At 44.2% G+C, this 23286-nt stretch overlaps 1 protein-coding gene across 2 annotated transcripts in view; it reads right to left on the bottom strand.

Moving 5' to 3' along the window:
* PRKAR2B (protein kinase cAMP-dependent type II regulatory subunit beta) overlaps window positions 1-23286 on the bottom strand; it is a 214636-nt gene that overhangs the window by 79943 nt on the left and 111407 nt on the right. For both annotated transcript variants that reach the window (XM_029616276.1, XM_029616277.1), the window contains exon 4: window positions 15599-15682. In XM_029616276.1, the coding sequence (XP_029472136.1) occupies window positions 15599-15682 (84 nt within the window). The remainder of the gene's footprint in view (window positions 1-15598; window positions 15683-23286) is intronic.

The raw sequence follows: 23286 nt of genomic DNA, 5'->3' as shown, positions 1-23286 counted from the left end.
CCTCTCGTGCTCTTCCCTCCTCCAGCTCAAACCCCCCCATTCTCTCTCTCCTCCCAGGTCAAAGACATAGCTATCTCTCTTCCTCTCTCCTTTCCCAGGCTCGACTTCATTTCCCTCCCCCCCCCCCCCCCCATCCTGGCCTGCACAGACTGATGCTACTGCTTCCTCTTTGTGGGCTGCTGCTGCCGCCGTCTCCTCCCTCTTTGGCCTTCATGGGTCAGTGCTGCTGCCTCTTCCTTAAGCCCTCGTGGGCCAATACTGCTGACTCTTTTTTTCTTCGGCCCATGCAGGTCAAGGCTGCCACTTCCTCTGTCTTTGACCTGCACGTGCCGATGCCGCCAGCTCCCCAAAACTGCTGCCTCCTCCTCCTGGCCCATGTGGCCAAGGCTGCCGCCGCCTCCTCTCTCTTCAGCCCTAGCGGACCCACATTGCGGCTTTCTCTTTCCGGCCCAATGCTGTTCTCGCTGACCCCCTTGCTCATGTTTTATGGTTTGTCGTGTTTTATTCTGCACTCTGTACTGTAAACAGACAGAAAATGCATTACATTACCCTCCATTAGAACGAGTGACTTTGCAATAAAGAAAAGAGCAGGTACAGGATTGACCTATTTGCCCTGTTTAGAAGATGTTCACCTAAATATAGCACTGATAAAGTGCACTGAGTCAACCATCAGACACATTTATGGATGGATGGTTTATGCTGGCTAAACGGTGTTAGAAAATGACCTCATTTTTTGCTAGCATTGGCATGATGGATTTGGATTTTAGATTTGATTACTTGCCTTTCGAACCTGAGTTCAAGGCAAGTTATATTCAGGTACCGTAGGCATTTCCCTGACCCATATGCTTTACAATCTAAGGCCCCGATGTGAGTAATAACTGTGCACTGAACTTCAGCACCCATTTTTCTTTACTGGCATGCTAAAAAATGACTAACTTTCAACACAGTAAGTTATTAGTATGCTAATGGACTAGGAGTTTAAAAGTGAAAATGTGCGCACAAACACACGTTCACCATGCATAAGACATGATTTATGAATGCAAATCACAATTTGGGCACATATACACACTGCAAAAAATATGATTTCCTAGCGTATAGCCAGATGGACTCAGGACCAATGGGTATTGTGCTCTCCTGATAGCAGATGGGAGACGGAGTCAGATTTCAAAGCTGACGTCAGCCTACATATACCCCATTCAGCGTGCTTAGCTCTTCAGTATTTCTCCTTCTCCATAGCAGATGCGGACACTATCCCAAACAAGAATAGTGTAACATTTATAGCAAGAAAGAAGAAAGAAAATTTACCTTAAGAAGAAAGCCCCGCTTCTCCTGCGGTGAAACCTAACGGTCCCTCCCCCAGTCGAGACTTTCCTGAGATGATTTTCGATATCCCTCAGAGGTGAGCCTTGGTCCGACAGCTGATTCCCAGCGTGGACTTAGCCCTCAGGGTGGCTGAAAGGCAGCGGGTGCAGATTCGAGCGCGGCAGTGAAGATATTTCCCTCTCCCCCTGCAGCTGGAGACCGCCTGGCACGCGACCGGTAAGCGCCGAGACCAGGTAAGGTAGAAACCTTTACTTCTAAGTCTCCGGTCTCCAAGGCTCGAATCGCCGTATCATCCTTCCTCCGACGAGGCTTTAAAATCAGGTTGAGCAGCCCTCCTTGGACAGGCCCCGATTCGGTACGAGGGTCCACACACATGGAGACCCTCTTTGGGGGGGGGGGTCGCCATCTTGCCTTCGGGGTCGTCGGCGCCATTTTCCCCCCTCGACCGGTGGTACGCACGGGGCAGGCTGGAGGCCTGAAGCGCCTAACTTAAACGCTTATCTACGGGGTGAGTGCACAGTGGCGTGCACATCTGGGTTGTGCGCACAGCGACGCACACAACTAGGCCGCACGCGCAACTGTGCGCATAACTGTGCTGCGCGCACAAACTCCGTTGCCCGCATGCACAACTTCTGCGCACTTCATGCGCATAACTTCTGCGCATTCAACGCTCACAACTAAGCGCATCCACGCGCATAACTCCACACACGGGCGAGTTCTTAAGCACAAACAATGGCACCGCCATCCAAGAAAGCCAAGGGACCCTTCCTTTGCCCAGCCTGCCACTTAAGAGCCGCGCAGCCTGGATTGGAATCCCTCCTGTGTCAACAGTGCGAACAGAACCAGGGCGAACCAAATCAAGACCCTCTACAGCCAGGAGAGGGATCCGGTGCCACTGATGATGGCATCCCAGACCTAAGTATTTCCAATTCGGCGCCCCCACAGGAAAATTCCTCCGGGGCTACCACTACAACCTCTCCTGGGATCAACGTGAATCCAGGAACCTTCTCCTGGGTGGAGTTTTTCAAAGGGCTGCAAACCTTTGTCCAGGTACAACCAGCCCCTGCTGCCTACCTGACTCAAACCCTGCTGGAAGCTCAAGCCCTTCCCGGCACCTCTCAGGCTTCTCAAGACATGCCTCTCCTAACCAAGAGCCTCTCTGATAGGGATCCAGATACCTCAGAGGATGAAACCGACACCCTGGATGAAGGAGAAATTCCCCCAGGGATGGAGCCATACCGGTCCATGCTCTGATTCTTCTACAAGGACGAATTACCAACCCTAATGTCCCAGACTATGAAGACACTGGGTCTTCCAGGCACGGAGCCCACAGTGGAATCAAAGAAGAATCCCATGCTGGTGTACCTCCGTAAGGCCTCATGCTGGGGCTGAAGTTTGTATCTGAGGCAGTGAAGCGTGAAGTGACTTGTCCAAGATCACAAGGAGCATCTGCAGGAGAAGCAGGATTTGAACCCTGGCTTCCCTGCTCTAACCAGGAAGTTCAGACTATTATAGAAAAGGTACATACATAATTTGACATTTTACTACCAGAAACTGTTGTCCAGTATTTAACAGTGTTTTCCAGTTTAGAAATCAACCTCAGTGACTTGTGAAACTAGTAAAGCCTTCAATAATGCAAGAAGTTAAGCATGCCGCTATAAGTCAATGGTGTAAAAAGGTTGTCAAAATGCCATTTACTGTAGCACAAGCCTGACTGCTTAAAAAAAAAAAAAAAAAAAAAAAGCTTTAAAATGAGACCCTGGTGAGAAATTTGAAATCTGTCACTATCTACAGAAATAAAAGTTAACAAATAATACAAACATTACAAATATATATATACCGTGTATATATCAGTTGATCCTTTTTTATTGGACTAACAATACATTTCCTGACTAGCTTTCTTTCCAGAGCTAAGACCCTTTTCCTCAGGTCAGGGTGAAAGGGATGGGAGGGAGAGATGGGTAAGGGGGGGGGCCCTTCCCCCTATCACTGGAATGGCTTTTAGTATTCAATTATGGCAGCCCCACTACTTTATATTTTCTCATAATGTCATTTTTTGCTCATTCTATTCTGATCTGAAGGGGAGAATATTAGCTCTTGAAAGCTACTCAAGAAATGTATTAAGTTAGTCCAATAAAAAGGTACCACCTGATATATATATATATATATCTATATATCTATAATAAATAAAAATGTAAATGTTTGTTTGTTCAAAATCTTAAATCTCCGAAAGTTCTTCACCGATTGCTTTGAAATTTTGACCCAGCTTTGCATTCGAATACGCACGCGTTTTTATATACCTGTATTGTATAGATGTCACACCTGTGACAGGTAAAAACATGCTTTTTTGGAAAAACAGCGCCATCTGTTGGACGTACAAGCAACACACGCTATCTACAATATAAACGGGCTCTGACCGACGGACCGCAAATGCGCAGTAGAGAGCAGCTCTACCGCGCATGTGCGGACCATAGAACTCTGCGCCACGTGCTGGGTGTCACAGAGAGGAGGAGGAAAGGGCAGACGAGTCGCTGCTCCGAGAAATGGCTCAGCCCGTTCCTCCCCTGCTGGGGAAGGGGGGAGGGAGTAGGGACTGCCGGACAGTTACACACAGGAGGAGGAAAGGGTAAAAGAGTCGCCGAGCCGGTCCATCCACCGCCGGGGAAGAGGGGGAGGGAGTTGGGACGGCCGGAGCAGAGCTAATGCGCATTGTGAAATTAACCCAGACTGAGCCACGGCAACGCGTGGCCGGGTACAGCTAGTATATATATATATATATATATATATACATATACATACATATATATATATATATACATAATACATACACACACACACACACACAAAATTACCCCCAAAAATTGGAGAATGGAAAAAAGCACTTTAGTATGTCTCTTAAACACCATACATCAAAACATTTTTGATTATATATTAAAACAATTTTTATTTCAATTATAAATTTTATAAAAACATTTTCATTTCCAATATCACCTTCTGAATATAATCCAATTATTCTTTTGAGTAAAACAACACTTAAACATACATTAAATCATGTGCAAAACTGCATATATATCACTATTCACAGCCCTTACCTCTATACTATTGCTAAACTCGAGCTAACCCTCAATAATAATATGTCTCCTTTTAAACCATACAATATTGGTCACTGTTGATAAATATCATTAGCTGAGAAAAATTCTTCATTCATCATCATATCCACATGATAACATTGCTATTAACATTCAACATTCATTGAAAATTTTTTTTGAAACATTGTAACCCCCGTTTAATAATTCATAAATTAACATGCGAATATTTAAGATGTAACACGTAGTTCAACTCTCATCTGTGGTGTTCCTGATTATATTATATCCTTTCCCAACAAGTCCCTTGTTTCACCTTCCCGGCTTCTTCAGGGGAATATTTCAAAAAGGAACGATCAACAGTGAGTAAATCACCCCGACCACTTGATTCTGAACTCTCTCCCACCTTATCATCAAGGAGTGAGTCAGAAAAATCACCGGGTTCAACATTGCCTCACAGCTAAATCCTTCTACTTCAATTATGAACACTGTTTATGTTTCCCGAACCCGCATGTTCATCCCGGCCAGCCATCAGGATGCTTATTCTTTTAATATGTATCCAAGTGCCATTCTTTCGGCGTTTCGGAGTGAACTTTTTGAGACCGGTAAACGGGCGATATTAAGTCAGAGGTCCCGAAAGTTAAAAAAAAAATTTTGAAATAGGCCCGCGGCTCGGAAACCGGATGCTCAATTTTGCCAGTGTCCGGTTTCTGAACCCGTGGCTGTCAGCGGGCTCGAGAACCGACGCCAGCAAAATTGAGCATCGGTTGTCAAACCCGCTGACAGCCGCCGCTCCTGTCTAAAAAGAGGTGCTAGGGACATGCTAGTGTCCCTAGCACCTCTTTTTACCGCCGGCCCTAATTACTTTACTGTATCGCGCGCACAGGAGAGTGTCCTGCACTCGCCCGCGTTTTTTACTGTATCGGCCCGTATGCAAGCTAAACTGGGTCAGAAGACATGCTAAACTTAGCGAGTATGTGCATGTAAATGATTGGACATCATGTGCGAGGAAAATGACGATATGCCCTCCTTCACAGGTTATCTACTGTGCACTTGCTAATGCCTCACAGCAGATGTCAAATCTTTATCATGCATGCTACAGATTAAAATTGTTCAGCCTCTTAAAATTGCCTGAGCTAGCTGGCCCAGTATAAAAGACGTGGTTAGCATCGGGAATTTCCTCTCTCCCTCTGAATGTCCCCATGGATTTGGATTTTAAATTTAATTATTCACCTTCCCAAATCTGAGCTCAAAGCGAGCTACAAATTGAAGTTGCTAGGACCCTGCCCACGAAGTCTTACAATCTAATAGGGTGATTCATCAAGTCGTGTTAGGGCTCTGTATGTTATGTTGCACATATCGCGCAATATACAAGATATTTTGCATCTCCCTGACCAGATACCCTCCCCTATTACAATGTCCTTCTTTGCATGTGATTTACATGCATGATTTATGCAGATCACATGCAAAGAAGGTCAGGTACAGTCAGCCTCAATAAAATAACAATACCTCATTGAAATTAGTTAGATTTGTGGCAGGAGACCCGGGACTCCAACGCGGGTCCTGAAGCTCCCGCCGCACATTTAAAGTGGCAGAAAAATAAAAAAAATAAAAGATGCAGCAAATGGATTTTGAGGGGGGGGGTGGTTAGTGCTGACCCCCATCTAACCCGCACGTGGTGACAGCCCCCACCGCATGTCCATCAAGAAGCCCCCCCAAGTCCAACATAAAAAAACCCCACCCACAAAAAAAGAAGCTAGACCCCCCCCCCCGCACCCTCCCTCCACCCCCAACCCTCCCGAAACCTGTCAAGAGATTCCGCATAGGGATTGGGTGCACCCTTACACCTGGCCCAGTCGGCACCATTTTCCTAGCCATATGTCTGGGTATGGTCTGGGAATTGGACCCAGGCCACGTGGCCATGGTCCGATCCCTGAACCCTGCCACAGTCACATGGCTGGGGCAAGCTCAAGTCGGCAACATTTTGGAAAATGGCACTGACTGGGCCAGGTGCAAGGGTGCACCCAGTCCCTATGCGGGATTCCTTGACAGGTTCGGGGGGGTCGGGGAATCTTAATGTTAGTCTTGGGGGGAGGGGGATTCTTGATGGACATGGGGGAGGGGGATGGGGGCCATCACTGCGTGCTTAAAGTTTTCTATTTTTTACTTTTTTGGGGAGACAGGGTTGTCTCAACCTGCAGCCCCAGGTTGAGATGGGGATCAGCATTGACCTCTGCTCAACCTCCCTCTTTGCTGCATCTTTTATTTTTCGGGTCAGCGGCCCTTTAAGGCAATGGCGGTTCTGTGAGGTTAGGGCCGCCATTAGGTTAAAGGACCGCTTGTCACATTCTTTTGTGCTGTGGTGTTTGGACAGGTCACAAAAGAATATGCCATGATGCTTTTTCGAGGGAGGGGTCCCACTATTGTGGCAACACCCCCCGCAATGGTGGGACCCCCTCCTGCGATGAAACATTGCAGCTTAGTGAATCTAGGGGGTAAGCTGGTATCCGCAGTAATGGTACCAAATAAATAGTATATGATGGCAGATAAAGAAACAAATGGTCCATTCAGTCTGCCCAGCAAGTTGTTTAAGGCAGTAACTGCCACTCGTGCAGGTCTCAAGGAACATCAGTGGCAGGATTTGAAGCCTGGCTTCCCTGGTTCTTAACCTGCCGTTCTAATCAGTAGCCCACTCCTTTCCTCTGAACTCTCCCCATGACAATATGCCCCCACCAACCTCTCCACCAGCACCATTCGATCCTCTTCCTGAGCACTAGCCAATCTCCCCTCCCCGCTGACATCACTCCCAGCTGTTGCGTCCGTCGCTGCTCGACGCCCTCACTCCGCCCTCTTTACCTCTGTGGCGACTCCCTCCGGGTCTGATGGACGGCTGGCTACCACGGCGTCTCCATGCCGTCTCCCTCCGGCGTCCCCGGACCGGCTCACCGCTGCAACTCTGCCATCTTGTCCTGATGCCTAGGGCGCGCGCACGCACTCTTGTACCAGCAAGGGCGCAAACCTCAGGGGCGTCCCCCTGAGATGACGTCATCTGCTTCCAATATTTAAAGGTCTTTGAAAATGCTAACAAATCGAGTTAACAAGGATACGCAAGGAGATTCGTTCCAAGCTACTCTGCCTCCTCGGACTTACCAGAGGTACCCGCTCCTCGGGGGCCTCGTTCTTTTCTTTATTTTCAGATTACAGATAGGAACCGGTACTCACTCCTTGTGGGCCCATGTTCCTGGACACTCTGAAGATTCTCTACTGCCTGGAAGCTATTGCTGCTACTAACAACTGTAAGTTACCAACGCTCTCTCAGAGCCTTCCCTGGAACCAGGTACTCGCTCCTCGAGGGCCTAATCCTTTCCAGCTCCTGAGCTTACTTGAGACCTTACGTGAGTTTTGTCATCTAGTTCTATTCATGAGCTTTGCCTACTCTGTCTACTCACTTTCTACAGTTTCTCAACAGCTCAGCCATCCTGGGATCGCTGTTCCAGTACCTAAGGGACTACAGCCCTGCCGGGCATATCAGCTCACTACTGCCACCTCTGGTGGTTTATAATAACCTGTTTAATAAAAGAACTAATGTGTATCTGTCTCCATACTCCAGCCTAGCCGGTGGTCCCTCTCGGGGTATCCTCCCGAGAGCATGGTCATCTGCCATCGGCCCAGGGATCCACCCACAACTATATCAGATTCATTACAGATTGCTACTCCTTAGCAAGACAATATCTGAGACACTACAATATTGCTGACTCCTCCCTCTCCTGGAGCCCGCTACACAGAGCTTTCTCTACAGATTGCTCTTCCTGTCTGATTGCTCCTCCCATCAAGCATCGCCTCCATAACAGACTGCTAACTCGAGCAGCAGATATACAACAGATTGCTAACTCCCTAGCAAATCGCTAACAGATCGCTAACACCAGCTCCCCAACAAGGACTGAACCTCCCCAAGTAACCTCTGACCATTCAACAAAAGTACTCCTTCACCTCATGAAGCCCTAAACCCTCTCAAGGTCCTATCATTCTGGAGGCTCTAGCTTTTCACAGGCAGGAGGATGCACGGTGGGCAGCCTGCAGAGTGATACCACTAGATGGTGCATTACCATGTAATAAGTTAAGTGCCATCTTGTGGCATCATTCAGCAGGCTACAATGGCGCAGGCAGGAGGGTTTTGATGTCCCTCCTGCTCGTGAAGAACCAGACCCTCCAAAATGGTGGGACCTCATTCTGGAGGATTGGGTGAGGGGTTTTGGGATGGTTTTAGGATGCCCAATATTCCTTAGGGGTGTTGGGGAAGTATCTGATGGCTGTAGGTAGGGTGGGAGTGGGAGCAGATGGTGTTTGGAGGAGGAGGACTTGAAGGGCTAGATTGTCATTGGTGGGGAGAGAAAATCCCCCATACTAAATGACCTTTTCAACGCTGGGCTGGATAGCATGGGGGATTTCAAGATAGTGTGTGAATCTTTGTGTTAGTGCCCATGATATTATCATCCACATGCTACTGCGAGCAACCTTTAGCATGCAATGTTTAGTAAACTTTATTGTATCGCACATTACGTGACATTTTTGTGTGCACCTTAAAATTCTACCAGCATGCATGCTAAACATTTTTTTGTCTAAGTTTTATTTCATAGGCCTCAAAGTCTGTTAGATTCCTGTCTGAATGAAAGTTGCTATTAAATTCAGATTATTATTTTCAATTCAGTGACTCACACAATTCTGGTCGATGCCAATGCACAAGTCCATTCTATCTTCTGCTAGAGCAGGTGGCATGAATCATCAACAAGATCTGAGGCTTTGTAATAAAGATGTACCTGGATCTGACCTTTAACCTTAAGACGACAATATGTGTACCTTGTTTACTGACTGATTGAACTGTTGAGCTAAAGCAGCCCAGTGCTAGTGCAAATAAAGAACAGTGCTTAATTTGAAAGCACCAAAAAAATGCAGTTTAAAAAAAAATGAGAATAACTTCTATTTTCTGTTTTTATATTAGCAATAGCATCCACTCCAGCTATCACAGGTTTGGGGAAAGGCCTTGGCCATGAATCCTTTCATCCTTTTCCCCTGGTTCAGTAATTGATAGTGGGATGCTCACTTCATTGTTGTCACTAAGAAACATCTTTGTGCTCCATGTTTCCTACCATTTCACCATCATATGAATCATGTGCACCTTCATGAAGGCACTCAATAAAGGCGATGAAACATTTATAATTTTATGGCTGACGTGAGCAATCAAGGTTTGGATTTCGGAGAAGCAACTAAAGGTGGCTGACTATGAGGGATCATCTGTTGTGTAGCATAATGTGGAAATAAAAAAGAGGCGAAGGACACCACAGAGCAAAGGATGGGCGTCAACAAACCCAGGTCCCTCCGCATGCCACAACCCTGCTACTTCCGTGTCGCAGACATTTCTCCATGTTACATGATCGCTGCACAATAGATATATCAATACAGATAAATGAGCCCTGAATGACGTGCCGCAAATGCGCTGTAGAGAGCAGCTCTACCGCACATGCACGGAACAGAGAGCTCTGAGCGACGCATTGACATTACGCCCCAAGGCAGAGAGATCGGACCAGGGTGTCACAGAGGGGAGGAGGAAAGGGCAGACGAGCCGCCGCTCCGAGAAACGGCTCCTCCAACATGTTAACAGCCTGAGCCCGTCCCTCCGCCGCCGGGGAAGGGGGAAGGGAGTAGGGATGGCCGGACCGTCACGCACAGGGACAGGAGGAGGAAAAGGCAGAAAAGTCACAGAGCCCGTCCGTCCGCCAACGGGGAAGGGGGGAGGGAGTAGGGACGGCCGGAGCAGAGCTAAATCTCGCCCGTTTTAACCGGCACGCAAAGGGACAACAGCCGGCCCTGTAGAAGAGAAAAAGAGGGAGTGGAGGAGGGCTGAGGGAGAGGGAAGGGGTTGTGGATGAGGTGAGAGGGGATGGAAGGAAAAGGGAAGAGGATATGAGTGAGTAAGTGGGAAGGGTAAAAAGTTGTGCAGGAGAGAAAAAGAAGGAGTGGAGGAGGGCTGAGAGAGAGGGAAGGGGTTGTGGATGAAGTGAAAGGGGAAGGAAAGGGAAGATGAGAGGGGATGGAAGGAAAAGGTAAGAGGATATGAGCGAGTAAGTGGGAAGGGCAAGAAGTTGTGGAGAAGAGAGGAAAAGAGAGCGGCTCAGACCGACGTGCCAGTCTGACTGACGGAATCTCGCCCTTTTGAACGGGCCTAATGGCTTGTATACATAGATATAAACCAAAGGAGTGGAAAAAGAGCACTTGTGTGAATGATATAGCAACAATTTAAAAATAATCTTTATTGATATTATTTGAAACAAGTAAAATAAAAGACCACCTTAATACTATTAAATATAGCACATCAAACAACCAAAACACATGTCCCTATGTGCATGCATAGGATGGACAATCTAATATGACTATCTCCCTGCATGTATACAGTTTCTGTACGAATTCTAGGTCATAATTATAGCACATAACAATGATTCACATGCCAAGATCGTACAGCATTACAATGTATTACATATGGTTTAACTAAAAAATGTGTATATAGACATTGCAAATGTTTATATATCAAAAAGAAATAGCAATGTGTTGTGAATGCCAACTCAAAAAAACTTTGCTCAAAAGTATACAGAACAAACACCTGATACAGAGGTCAATATGAACAATTTACGTTTATTCAAAAACCAGCTTGAAGTTGCACATGATAATGGTGTTCCTCCTGGGTATGATGTCAAATGCCACGACAAGGCTCTTGTTTTGCCGAATGTGGCTTCCTCAAGGGGGAAATCGATGTATCGGACACCCAAAAATCTGCCAAAGGTATATGTGAAGAAATGGGATAATCTGTTATTGTGAGAACTTATTATTTAAAAAAGAAACCACTGGGAAATTCAAATGAACCACCCTATGAGAGTGCCATAAAGGGGATACACGTTAGGTATTTGCACAAAAACTTAACGGATTTAAAAATATTCAAAAATATATATATCAAATGACCTTATATGACTGCATACATGCCAAAGCAGAGGGAATCAAAGGTTCATCTAGGTTTAAAATGCCAACAGGCTTGTTATGCCAGCTTAAGCTGAAAAAATAAATAAAATGAAAGAATTCTGTATTAATGTACAGTTGGCTATGTATATTCCCAAGTGAAATCCCTCATACCAAAAGCTAAACAGCTGGCACTAAAAGTGGCATCAACAACTCCAACCACAAACAGCTGCTCCCAATTGGGGATGCCCCATAAATCGCAGCAGAGACCCCAACCAGAGGATCGCCAACAGCACATAAAAAGTATATGGAAGCAGAATAACTGACCAGACATAAGGAAGTAACAAAAAGCATCCAGCATGCCCAATACAGCAAATGCCAAATAGAGACCCCATACTTCAATACTCGGCAAATTTAGAATTATGATCTCAATAAAAGGGTAAAAGAAAAGTGTACAAGATGATCAGATTCACTTACTTAGCTCAGGGTCATTTAGAAACAGAAGAAGGACAGAAAGTGACGATTATGTTAATATCCATAGGACGGTTACTTCACTTAAAGGGGGAGATGTGAGAAGGCAACCTTCAACGGCTGTATAAAGTAAAACACGATAAAAGCACTGGACCAAACTGCATGCAATAAAGAAAAAGAAGATGAAACAACGGAAGTGCCACAAAAGCGCTACTGAATTACCTGAATGGTTATATTTGTCACACATATAGGAATTTCCACACTGATAGGAAACGACCGGATTTATGTGCGTGGGATCGCCCCTTTTACCAGGCGGCCGTGCGATGAAAGATCACAAACCAGAAAAGTTTAAACGCTTCCTAGAAAAACAAGATTGAGTTTAGCCTGCGTGCAAACAAGTACGAACTGAATTAGAAAAAAACTGTTCGCACAAAAATAAGCGGCACCGTTGTATAATTGCAGACCTTAACCGAAAGCAGCTTACTCATGAAAGAGCCACCCGCCTGCTCCTCATGCTAAGTAGCGAGGCGCACACTCCGTGTTGACAATGTTAAAGCAACAAACTGGAAAAATCTTTGTTTGTAAAGCGAATCATGAAGCAAGAAAAGAAATATCTTACCCACAGCGGAGCCTTCCTCCCGTACCTTACATGCCAACAGGAAGTGAAATCGAGGCGCGCACAGCTTGGTTGCTAATGAGGTTAAATAGGCTAGAAAAAGACTTATACATGACGAGAATGGGCCAATCAGAGGGGAACCCCAGAGAAACAGATTCACGAGCAACTAAGACACAGTTTAGAAGAATGTGGAATGACAAAACATGGAACAATGTTGCTTTGCCTTGAATAAAAAATAAAGAATAAAGAGAAAACAGCAGAACGCCCAATGAAATTCTTGGAGACATTTGTAGCAAAATTATGTATCTACGCCTTCCTGTGTGAGGAAAAAAAGTAACTAGAACATAGAGTTACTTGAAGAGTAATTGTAACAAAATTATGTACCCTAACCTTGCTCACAGAAAAGCTTCTCACTCAGTCATGGAATCAAGGCCCACAGGGGCCAGTGTCTGCCCGTAAAAGATGGCTCCGCCTGCTTTGGCATGTCTGGAGCCATATAAGGTCATTTGATATATTCCTTTTTTGAATATTTTTAAATCCGTTAAGATTTTGAGTAAAACCTAACGTGTGTCCCCTTTATGGCACTCTCATAGGGTGGTTCTTTTGAACTTTCCAGTGGGATGTTTTTAATAATAAGTTCTCACAATAATAAATTATCCCACTTCTTCACATATACCTTTGGCAGATTTTTGGGTGTCCGATACATCAGGGTTTCCCCCTGAGGAAGCCGCATTCGGCAAAACAAGAGCCTTGTCGGGGCATCTGACATCATACCCAGCAGGAACACCATTTTCATGCGCAATCTTCAAGCTGGTTTTTGAATAAACGTAAATTGTTCATATTGACCTCTGTATCAGGTGTTTGTTCTGTATACTTTTGAACAAAGTTTTTTTGAGTTGGCATTCACAACACATTGCTATTTCTTTTTGATATATTTGCAATGTCTATATATACATTTTTGAGTTAAACCATACTGTAATACATTGTAACGCTGTATGATCTTGGCATGCGAATAATTATTATGTGCTATAATAGTGGCCTAGTATTCCTACAGAAGCTGTATACTGGCAGGGAGACAGTCATATTAGATTGTCCATCCTATGCATGCACATAGGGACATGTGTTTTGGTTGTTTGATGTGCTATATTTAACAGTATTAAAGTGTTCTTCTATTTTATTTGTTTCAAATAATATCAATAAAGATTATTTTTAAATTGTTACTATATCATTCACACAAGTGCTCTTTTTCCACTCCTTTATAGTGTTCTTTGGTTTGTTTGTTGAGCACCTTATACAATTCCATATTACCTAGTCTTTCTGTAAATATATGTTTTAAGCCTCTGTGCTTTCCACCTGGCTGCATCATGTGCTTGGAATAGACTTCCTGAGCTGGTGCATCATGCTCCCTCTCTCACCTTCTTTGAATCCCATCTAAAGCACCACCTTTTTGAGGCTGCTTTTAAATCTGAAGCCTGTTGGTTCACCTTCAGCCTCATTAACTAATTTTAACAATTGTCTATTGACCTGTATGTTTGTCTTGATTATACTGTAAGCTCCATTGAGCAGGGAATGTCTCTTTTGTGTTGTACAGCGGTGCATATGTCGAGAAGCTCTATTGAAATGTTAGGTAATAGTAATAATTTCATTAAATTGGCACTAATTTTCACACTCCTTGTTCACATCATATATAGCTACAACACACAGAATTTAAAAGCCAGTATAAAAACATATATAAAACACATAGACCAGGGCTGGCCTGGTGGCTGTGCAATGCAGAGGGACCTGGCTTTCATTCTCAGACCAGATCTTCTGCTACTCAGGTTGACCAGGGCTGGGGGTACTGCGGAGGCAGCATTCATAGCCCCTGGTGGAGGTGGGATTATAGTTTTTGCGCAACAGTGACACCTAGTGGCCGGATTTAGAGCCTATAATTGCAGGTTTCCAGAAGGAGACCTGCTGTGTGACCTTCCAGCTGAGGACTGTTGATACAACGATTGGACTAAAATGGGTTGGGAGAAGGATGTAAAAAAAAGGGGAGAAAACCTGCAGGTTTTTTTCAAATGAAGGCTCATGGCGCCATAGATCAACAGATGCTGATTCCGATCAAGATGGAAGTTATAAAGCAGAGGGAACTGTCAGGTCAAATCCTCTCTATCATCCCTCTACTCCCATCCGCACAAAGACCAGTCCTGAAAACAAAAGTACTAATCTAAAGCGCATTTCATTTTTACTATAACATGTGGGACTGATATTTGTGTTTTATATGGGTTTTTTGATTTGGTTTATAAATTTTGTGTTTTGCAGTTAGATGTCATTAAATTGGGCCTAGTTTCCCACTCTTCTCGCATGGCATAATGTCGAGACTGCTGCATATACAAACCAGCAGACAAGAGCCATCCAAATTGCTATCATGCAAGGTAAGTAGGGAGTTAGCCAGGCGAAGTAGGGACCTTTCTGTGATATACGGTCCATTCATTCCCAAGAGGCAATATCTGACTTAAAAACCACAATTTAGCTGTCAGGGAATTAATATTCTTTCTGTGTGATAAGAGGCAGAGGTACAGATTAGCATGGGTTTACAGTGAAATTCAAAGCCTGCATATGTTGGTTACAGAGAAAGAAAACATGCACGTACACATACATACACTCTGCAGCATGCACATACATAAGGAAAACAAAGTCTGCTCCACCAAAACACATGTGATTAACTGGACCAACTAGGCCAATGCCTACCACATTCAATGTCTTAATACCATCGGTTTTACCATCAATGATCACACACTGTTGAGCCATCTCTTATGGTGAACGTTTTTTCACACTGTTTCCCAACTTTTACTCTCTTTACTAAGCACCGCAGTAAAGAGAGCTTGAAGACTTCTCTTTTGCAGAATTTCTCCATTTTACACGATTGCTGCTTTTGCAGATGCTACACAACATGGAAGTATGAAAAATGGTCCAGAGGGCAGTAAACAGACAGAAAGGGAAGCAGGCATGCAACTGATGCTGCAGGATGTGACAGACGTAATTAAGCAACATTCCAGAACTAATTTGTTCTTTCCAGGAACAGCTGATTTATGTTTATTATAAACAACTATCTTACCGGATCAAGGTTCTTGAAGAGAAGAATGTCTTTACAAGCTTCTTGCAACCTGTTTCTCTGATCATCTGTTTTTGGGTGAATAATCTACAAAATATCAAAGAAATTCTTGGTTTAATATTTTTTTGTGTTATTTCAGAGTTCCTTTGTTTCCTTTGGTCTTGCAGTCACATCTGAAGAAAGAACCTATGCGATCTCAAAAGCTCATGTACTACATTTCTTTGTTTATTCTTAAGTTGGCCAAAATAAATGTATCATAACCAAAAAAAAAAATTGTGTTAACACAAAATTGTAAAGCGTAATAATCACATAATGCCTTAGCATTACCCATAACACCCACTCAGGGTTAACCTCATGGAAACTCGCCACATGCATCTGTGCAAGTGTCCCTATGCTGGCAACCTCCTACCCACCAACTAGTTCCCGCTTGCCTCTAGGCAAGTACCATACCCGCAAGCTATCCCTTTGGTGGTTATTAGAGACACTGAGACCCCACTCAATCCAAGGGTCACACAATTCCTAGAAAAACACCTACAGACCAAATATAAAATATACTGAAATCATCAATCAGCCACAGGACAGAGCTAACAAGCCAAAGAGTTTATTAACAAATAGTAAGAACAGTAAACAAAAAAGGAATGAATTTGCAACTTGGTAAAATAAGGATTCATGAGGTTAATGCTAACTAGACAAGTTTCACTGTATTTATGTAGTGTCTGGCTGTCTTCACAAGGATGTGCAGTGATCTGCTTTATTTGCATTCCCAACCAAGACTGAGATTTCTGGAAAATTCTTGAAATATAGAAACATAGATATGAAGACAGAAAAGGACCAAACGGTCCATCCAGCAAGCTTATGGTAGCATCAGCCATGCCATACAGGCCTCCCCCATAATGGTAGCATCAGGGGGGTGGCCTTTGCCAAGCCATACAAGTTACCCCCATACTTAGTTTCCCAAACCGTCAGTCAGGACTCTTGTTGGTTGCTGTCTGAGTCCAATTCCCCATTACTTCTTCCCGTTGAAGCAGAGAGCAATGTTGGAGCTGCATCACAAGTATAAGGTTTATTGGTTTAGGATAGTAACAGCAGCATCAGCAAGTTACCCCAATGCTTATTTGTTTTCCCAGACCGTAAAATTCAATGTCTTGTTGGTTGCTGTCTGAAACTAATTCCCCTTTTCCCTCTTTTCCCCCTGCCGTTAAAGCAGAGAGCAATAATGGAGTTGCATCAACAGTATGAAGGCTTATTGGTTAAGGGTAGTAACTGCCACACCAGCAAGTAACTGCCATGCACTCTTTTCTTCATTTCCATCTTCTAGCCCAGCAGTTCTCAACCGGTGTGTCGCGACACACCACTGTGTCACCAAGCACAAGCAGGTGTGTTGCCACACTTCCTGGTTCCCTGCTGACCCAGATGTTCCCCCTGTCCCAGCAAAATAGGAATTCATCCTCCACCTGGGCTTAAAATGCTGATAGCCTGGGCAAAACGCAGCAAGAGAGCTGGAGTCAGCAGCACCAACATAGTCTCTTCTTGACACCACCACCACCCCCCCCCACCCCCCCGCGGCCCTGAAGAGAAAGTGGTGAGCAGTGGCCAAGCACATGGGAAGAAGAGACCCTGCTAGTGCATGCAGCATCAGCCCAAAGAAGAGCGGCGCAGCCTGAAGAAGAGCAGCGTGGCGTCGAGCAAAAGAGGAGCAATGTCAGCCCCTGCGGTCGATGGGAGTCCTTTCTCGAGGCCACGAGGGCTGGAAGTAGAGGAGGCTGCTGCTGCCGCGAGGGCTGGAAGTGGAGGAGGCTGCAGTCGCTAGTTTGGTGGGGAGAGAGAGAGAGAAAGTGAGTGAGTGAGCAAGCATATGTGTTTGAGATCCTGTGTGTGTGTGTATGAGAGAGAGAAACAGCATGTATGTAAGTGCGTGATTGAGAGCCTGTATGTGCTTGAGATCTTTTGTGTGTGAGAGAGCATGAATGTAAGTGTATGATTGAGAACCTGTATGCGTGCGAGAGATCATGTGTATGAATGATTAAGAGCCTATGTGTATAAATAGAGAGAGCATGTGTGTCTGTGTGTGATTGAGAGCTGGTGTAGGTGAGAGAGCATGTGAGTATGAAAGTATGAAAGTGAGAGAAAGAGATAGCATGTGTGAGTGTGTGAATGAAAGTCTATGTGTGTGAGAGAAAGAGGCAAGCATGTACATGTGTGATTGAAAGGCTGTGTACGTGTGAAAAGACAGCATGTGTTTAAATGTGTGATTAAGAGCCTATATAAGTGAGAGAGAAAAAGCATGTGTATATGTGCGTGATTGAGAGCCAGTGTGAGAGAGAGAGAGAGCCTGTGTGTGACTGAGAGAGAGGAGAAAGTTGCAAGCAAAACATCCCTCCTTCTGCAAATTCAAAACAATCTCAGGGCACCTGGATATCAAACATTCCCAGGTATGCAGAACAAAGCATTTTTTTAATCCTTATTTTTCATTATTGGGTCTTCGTGGCAGCTATTTTGAAATATTTTATTGGTATATCTAGAACTTTTTGATATGAGTTTTTAATTATTGGGTATTCTATTCATCAGCTATTTTGAAATCTGTTTTTTTGGTAGTATGGTTTTCCTGTTATTGATTTTATATTTCTTGATTTGTTTTGAGGACTGGTGAAGTTTCTCTTTTTCCTTTATTGCACTGCATACAGAGACTCTGGCTTGTTGTGGTTTCCAGTTCACTTATTGTCTGCATGTTTCTAGTTATGCTTTATGGTCTCTTTATTCTTTGTTAAGTGAGGGTCAGCACATGTGATTCAGGTGAGGTTTTCTGCTGGCGTGTAGCTTCTGTGTAGGGCTCTATAGCAGCCTGGCTTGGTCTGTTTTCCTAACAGCTGCATTGGTGTCTTCAGGCCTGGTGTAATATTTTCAGTGTTGCCTTTTCTTAGGTAAGGTGGTTACTGTTTAAGTGCTGGAAATTGGTGCTTGGTGTGGGATGTTTACAATTTATGCGATTTCTGTTCAGACAGAGTACTTGTCTTTCCTTTGTGTCATTCTTAACAATAAAAATAATACTGGACCTTTATTTTTTATTTCCGCCATGAATTGTAATGAGCAGTGTGTCACACATGTGAGCGTGGTCTGTCAGGTGTGTCACGACTGGAAAAAGGTTGAGAACCACTGTTCTAGCCTTTAGGAATCCACAGTGTTTATCCATGCCCCTCTGAAATCTTTATAGAAACATAGAAATGACGGCAGAAAAGGGTAGGTCACTCTGGACCTCCGGTTCCTGGGCAACTAGTCACTATTATTTGATCTAAAAAGGTGTTAAGGACAAGTATTGTTAGAAACAAGAAGAGAGATTAGCTGAGAGGGCCAACTGTAATCTACTTCCAGTGTGAATCACTCAGAGGAGTTTGTTTTTGAAGTATTATTGTTTGAAGCAATTGCCTATGAAGCACAGATACAGTATATAGAAAAGCAAGAACGAGAAAACCTCAGTCTAGGAGTACTGATAGCAGAATCTTCATCTGCTGCTGGTATTTTGGACATGCTGGGAAAGAGATTAAATACTAAGAAAACGTTTTCTTGGAGGGTTAAGCTATTCCTGACTATTTATATTGTGTGCTAGTTTTAAGGTTAGTATGTGTTTGCCAGTGTTAGAACTGTTTGAACAAGTGAGCTTTCCAGGATTCCCTGAACTCCTTAGTATCTTGATCCCAGAAGATCAGAGTACTGGTATCTGGGCAACTATTCTCTGGTTTGATATCCCACCACCCTCCTACCCACCCCAGTCACATTTTTGATATATAGATTATCACCCCGACTAGGATCAAAATCTTCAAAATAAGAGTCAATTTGTGAGGTAGAATAACATTAAATTAACCCTGATTTTAGTGACAGTTTCTAGTCATTTATCAACTATCATTGGTCACCTAGTAATCAAATTTAAAAAACATAGATTTAAAAGACACGTAATAAATACATTTAAAAACCCTATTCAAATTTAACAACTCTTAAACTGAGATATACCCACTTCTTAATCAGCTTTTAAAACTTTAGCAACTCAACAAATTAAGATACAGACAGAAGCCAAGCAGTGAGAAGAGGGTTGCCATTTTTTGCACCGAGTGCAACATGTATAATTATCTACCTGTTGGTGAGAGATCGTACGACTGAACTCGGTGTAAAGAGCTCCTGGTTCTCATAGAATGAGTCTGATATTTGGAGGCCAGAGTGGTAGATCTGAAGGAGTTGAGGCAGACAGAGATATATAGATGCGACATTCAGAGGCAAATAGTAGAGAGGTCCTAACTCTAGTCTAGCAGCCCTTGTGCTGCTTTGGAGGAGCAAGGTCACCTAACTGGAGACTACCTTGGTATGGCAGGAAATGATCCTGTAGCTAGAACCTTGCCCTCCAGGTGATGCTTTATCCTCTCACACCGAGGACGTGTCTCCAGGAAACCATGCCCGGGAGGGAAGGGCCAGGATAGCCACTGTAGTGTGTGATTTGATTATTAGGAATGTAGATAGCTGGGTGGCTGGTAGGCGTGAGGATGGCTAGGTGACTTGCATGCTTGGAACAAAGGTAGCAGACCTCATGCGCCACCTAGATAAGATTTTAGAGAGTGCTGTTGTGATACATGTGAGTACCAATGACATAGAAAGGTGCAGGAGGGAGGTTCTGGAGGTTACAGTTAAGCTCTTAGGTAGGAAACTGAAATCCAGAACCTCCAGAGTTACAGGCTGAGCTCCAGAGTCTCAATGCATGGATGAGACCTTGGTGCAGGGAAGAGGGATTTGTTAGGAGGAGATGAGGAACATTCTGGGGAATGGGGAGCCTATTCCAACAGGATGGGCTCCAGCTTAACTAAACCAGAAGCAGGCTGCTGGCGCTAATTTTTAATAAACCTACTTTAAAATATCTGTATGCAAATGCCAGAAGTCTGAAAAATAAGACTGGAGAGTTAGAATGTATGTCCCGTTGATTATCCACCTTCCACCAGGTCTCCGAGATGCTTATTAACATGACAGGGCAGATACAATTGGTGGAGGGGTGGGATTATATATTAAGAATGTCATAGCCAACCGGTGTCTCGTAAGCCACATGCGGCTCTTCTGAGGTTAAATTGTTGCTCCCGACTGCATATGCACACGCAGCTGTGTTGTCTGCATTCTGCCAGCAGCGGTCCTTTCCCTTCTCAGCTTATGAAGGGGGAGAATCACTGCGCTCATTGGCACCAGAACGGAGTGGACCGCAAGGACCAGAGTGCCACCAAAATCTGAGCCTGCAAATTAAATTAGCCTTCTGGCCTCCAGCAGCAACTCCTCCCCACTCTCTGCCTATTGTTGGCGCCGATGCAATAAAGTACGCGTAAAAAACACGCTTCCAAACTGGGCGCCCATTTTTTTAATGAGTACACATTCACTTCTCTTGGGCGTCCAATGCAATAGGTAAATGAGCTGCCTCGCTAAAAAGGACACGCTAGGGAAAACTGCGCGACTTTGGCATCAGGCGCCCAGGAAACGTGGCTGAGTGCAGGTTAGGTTGTGATCCTGTGTGTGTGTATATGTGTGAGTGAGAGATTGCATGTATGTGAATGATTGAGAGCCTGTATATGTGAAAGAGAGTATGTCTGTGATTGAGAGCCTGCCTGTGAGAGAGAGAGCATGAATGTAAGTTTACCATTGGGAACCTGTATGTGTAAGTTTGTGATTGAAAACCTGTTTGTGTGAAAGAGTATGTGTGTATGATTGAGATCCTTTGTGTGTGAGAGAGATTATGTGTATGTATGATTAAGAGCCTGTGTGTATAAGTAAGAGAGAGATCATGTGTATCTGTGTGTGATTGAGAGCTGGTTTAGGTGATGGAGCATGTGAGTATGTGATAGAGAGCCTGTGTTTAAATGAGAGAGAGAGACCATGTGTGTCTGTGTGTGATTGAGAGCTGATTTAGGTGAGGGAGCATGTGAGTATGTGATTGAGAGCCTGTGTGTAAATGAGAGAAAGAGAGGACATGTTTATAAGCATGTGAATGAGAGTCTGTGTGTGAGAGAAAAAGACAGCATGTATTTATGTGATTGAAAGCCTGTGTGTGTGTGTAAGCGTGAAAAGATAGACAGCATGTGTGTAAATGTGTAATTAAGAGCCTATATAAGTGAGAGAGAAAAAACATGTGTATATGTGAGTACTGAGAGCATGTGTGTATAGGTGTGTCATTGAGAGCCAGTGTGAGAGAGAGTGCTGGTATGTGACTGAGAGAGGAGAAAGTTCCAAGCAAACCACCCCACCTCCTGCTAATTCAGAACAATCTCAGGACACCTGGATATCAAACGTTCCCAGGTATGCAGAGCAAAAAAATTTTTGTATCCTTATTATTTTTCATTACTGGGTCTTTGTGTCTGCTATTTTGAAATATTTTGTTGGTATCTGGAAATGTTTTATATGAGTTTTTAATTATTGGATATTCCACTCATCAGCTGTTTCGAAATATGTTCTTTTTGTTAGTACAGTTTTACTGCTGATGATTTTATATTTCTTGATTTGTTTTATAAGGGTGGGTGATTTTTCTCTTTTTCCTTTGTTACACTGCATACAGAGACTCTGGCTTGTTGCAGTTTCCAATTCAGTTTTTTCTGCATGCTTCTTGTTATGCGTTTTGGTCTCTTTATTCTATGTTAGGTGAGGGACAGCATGTGATTCAGGTGAGGTTTTCTGCTGGCATGTAGTTTCTGTGTAGGACTCTATAGCAGCCTGACTTGGTCCGTTTTCCTAATAGGAGATGTATTGGTGTCGTAAGGCCTGGTGTAATATTTTCAGAGACTTATTGTACTTTAAAAGTGTGATCTTACATAAAATGCACACATTTACTTGTATTTAGTTTTAAACATATTGTATGGCTCTCATGGAATTACATTTTTAAATATGTGGCGTTCATGCCAAAAAGGTTCCTGACCCCTGCTATACACCAAGCCCTGTTCCGATTTCAGTCACTTGCATGACAGCTAACGTGATGGGTCCTGAACTCCAGGAACTTTGGCAGAAGACACACCACCTCCTAAAGCAAGCAGCAGAGCAGTTTAAAAAAACAAGCAGACAAGAAATGTCACCTGGCCCCTCAACTTCGCCTGGGAAGCCTGGTTTGGCTCGAAACTAAAAACCTGTGATTGAAAATGCCTGAATTGAAATTTGCTCCATGATTCATGGGACCATTCCCTATTGAACAACCACTCTATCATGTAGCCTTCAAACTCAAATTACCTCCGTCTCTAAACATCAATGATGTCTTCCATGTATCTCTAGTAAAACCTGCAATTCTCTCTTGGCTGGGCTGCCTGTCTCTCCAGGTCACCAAAGTCTTCACAGAAGAGGACACCTAATTCGAAGTCCAGGAGATCTTAGATTCCCAGAGGGTCTGGAATTAATTACGGTATCTAATCTCATGGAAAAACTATGGACCCGAGGAGAATTCTTGGGAGCCAACATCCAACCTCCAAGCCTCTCAGCTATACACAAGTTCCACCGGAGATTCCCCAGGAAACCTAAGCCCAGAAAACTGGGGAGGGGGTCTTTGGGGGGTGCATATTATTACATATGACTGCTCACGGAAGGGTCCAGCTTGCCTCTCTCAACCCCGACATGGCCAATCCTGCGGTCAGCACATAGCCTTTTTCTCTGCCCAGCGCAGCCCAAGATGCCACCAGCTTCTGCTCCCACTG

This window comes from Rhinatrema bivittatum, chromosome 9 (assembly GCF_901001135.1).
Source record: "Rhinatrema bivittatum chromosome 9, aRhiBiv1.1, whole genome shotgun sequence".
Classification (NCBI taxonomy): Eukaryota; Metazoa; Chordata; class Amphibia; order Gymnophiona; family Rhinatrematidae; genus Rhinatrema; species Rhinatrema bivittatum.
The sequence above is the reverse complement of the archived record's forward strand: the minus strand, read 5'-3'. Positions and strand labels throughout refer to the sequence as shown.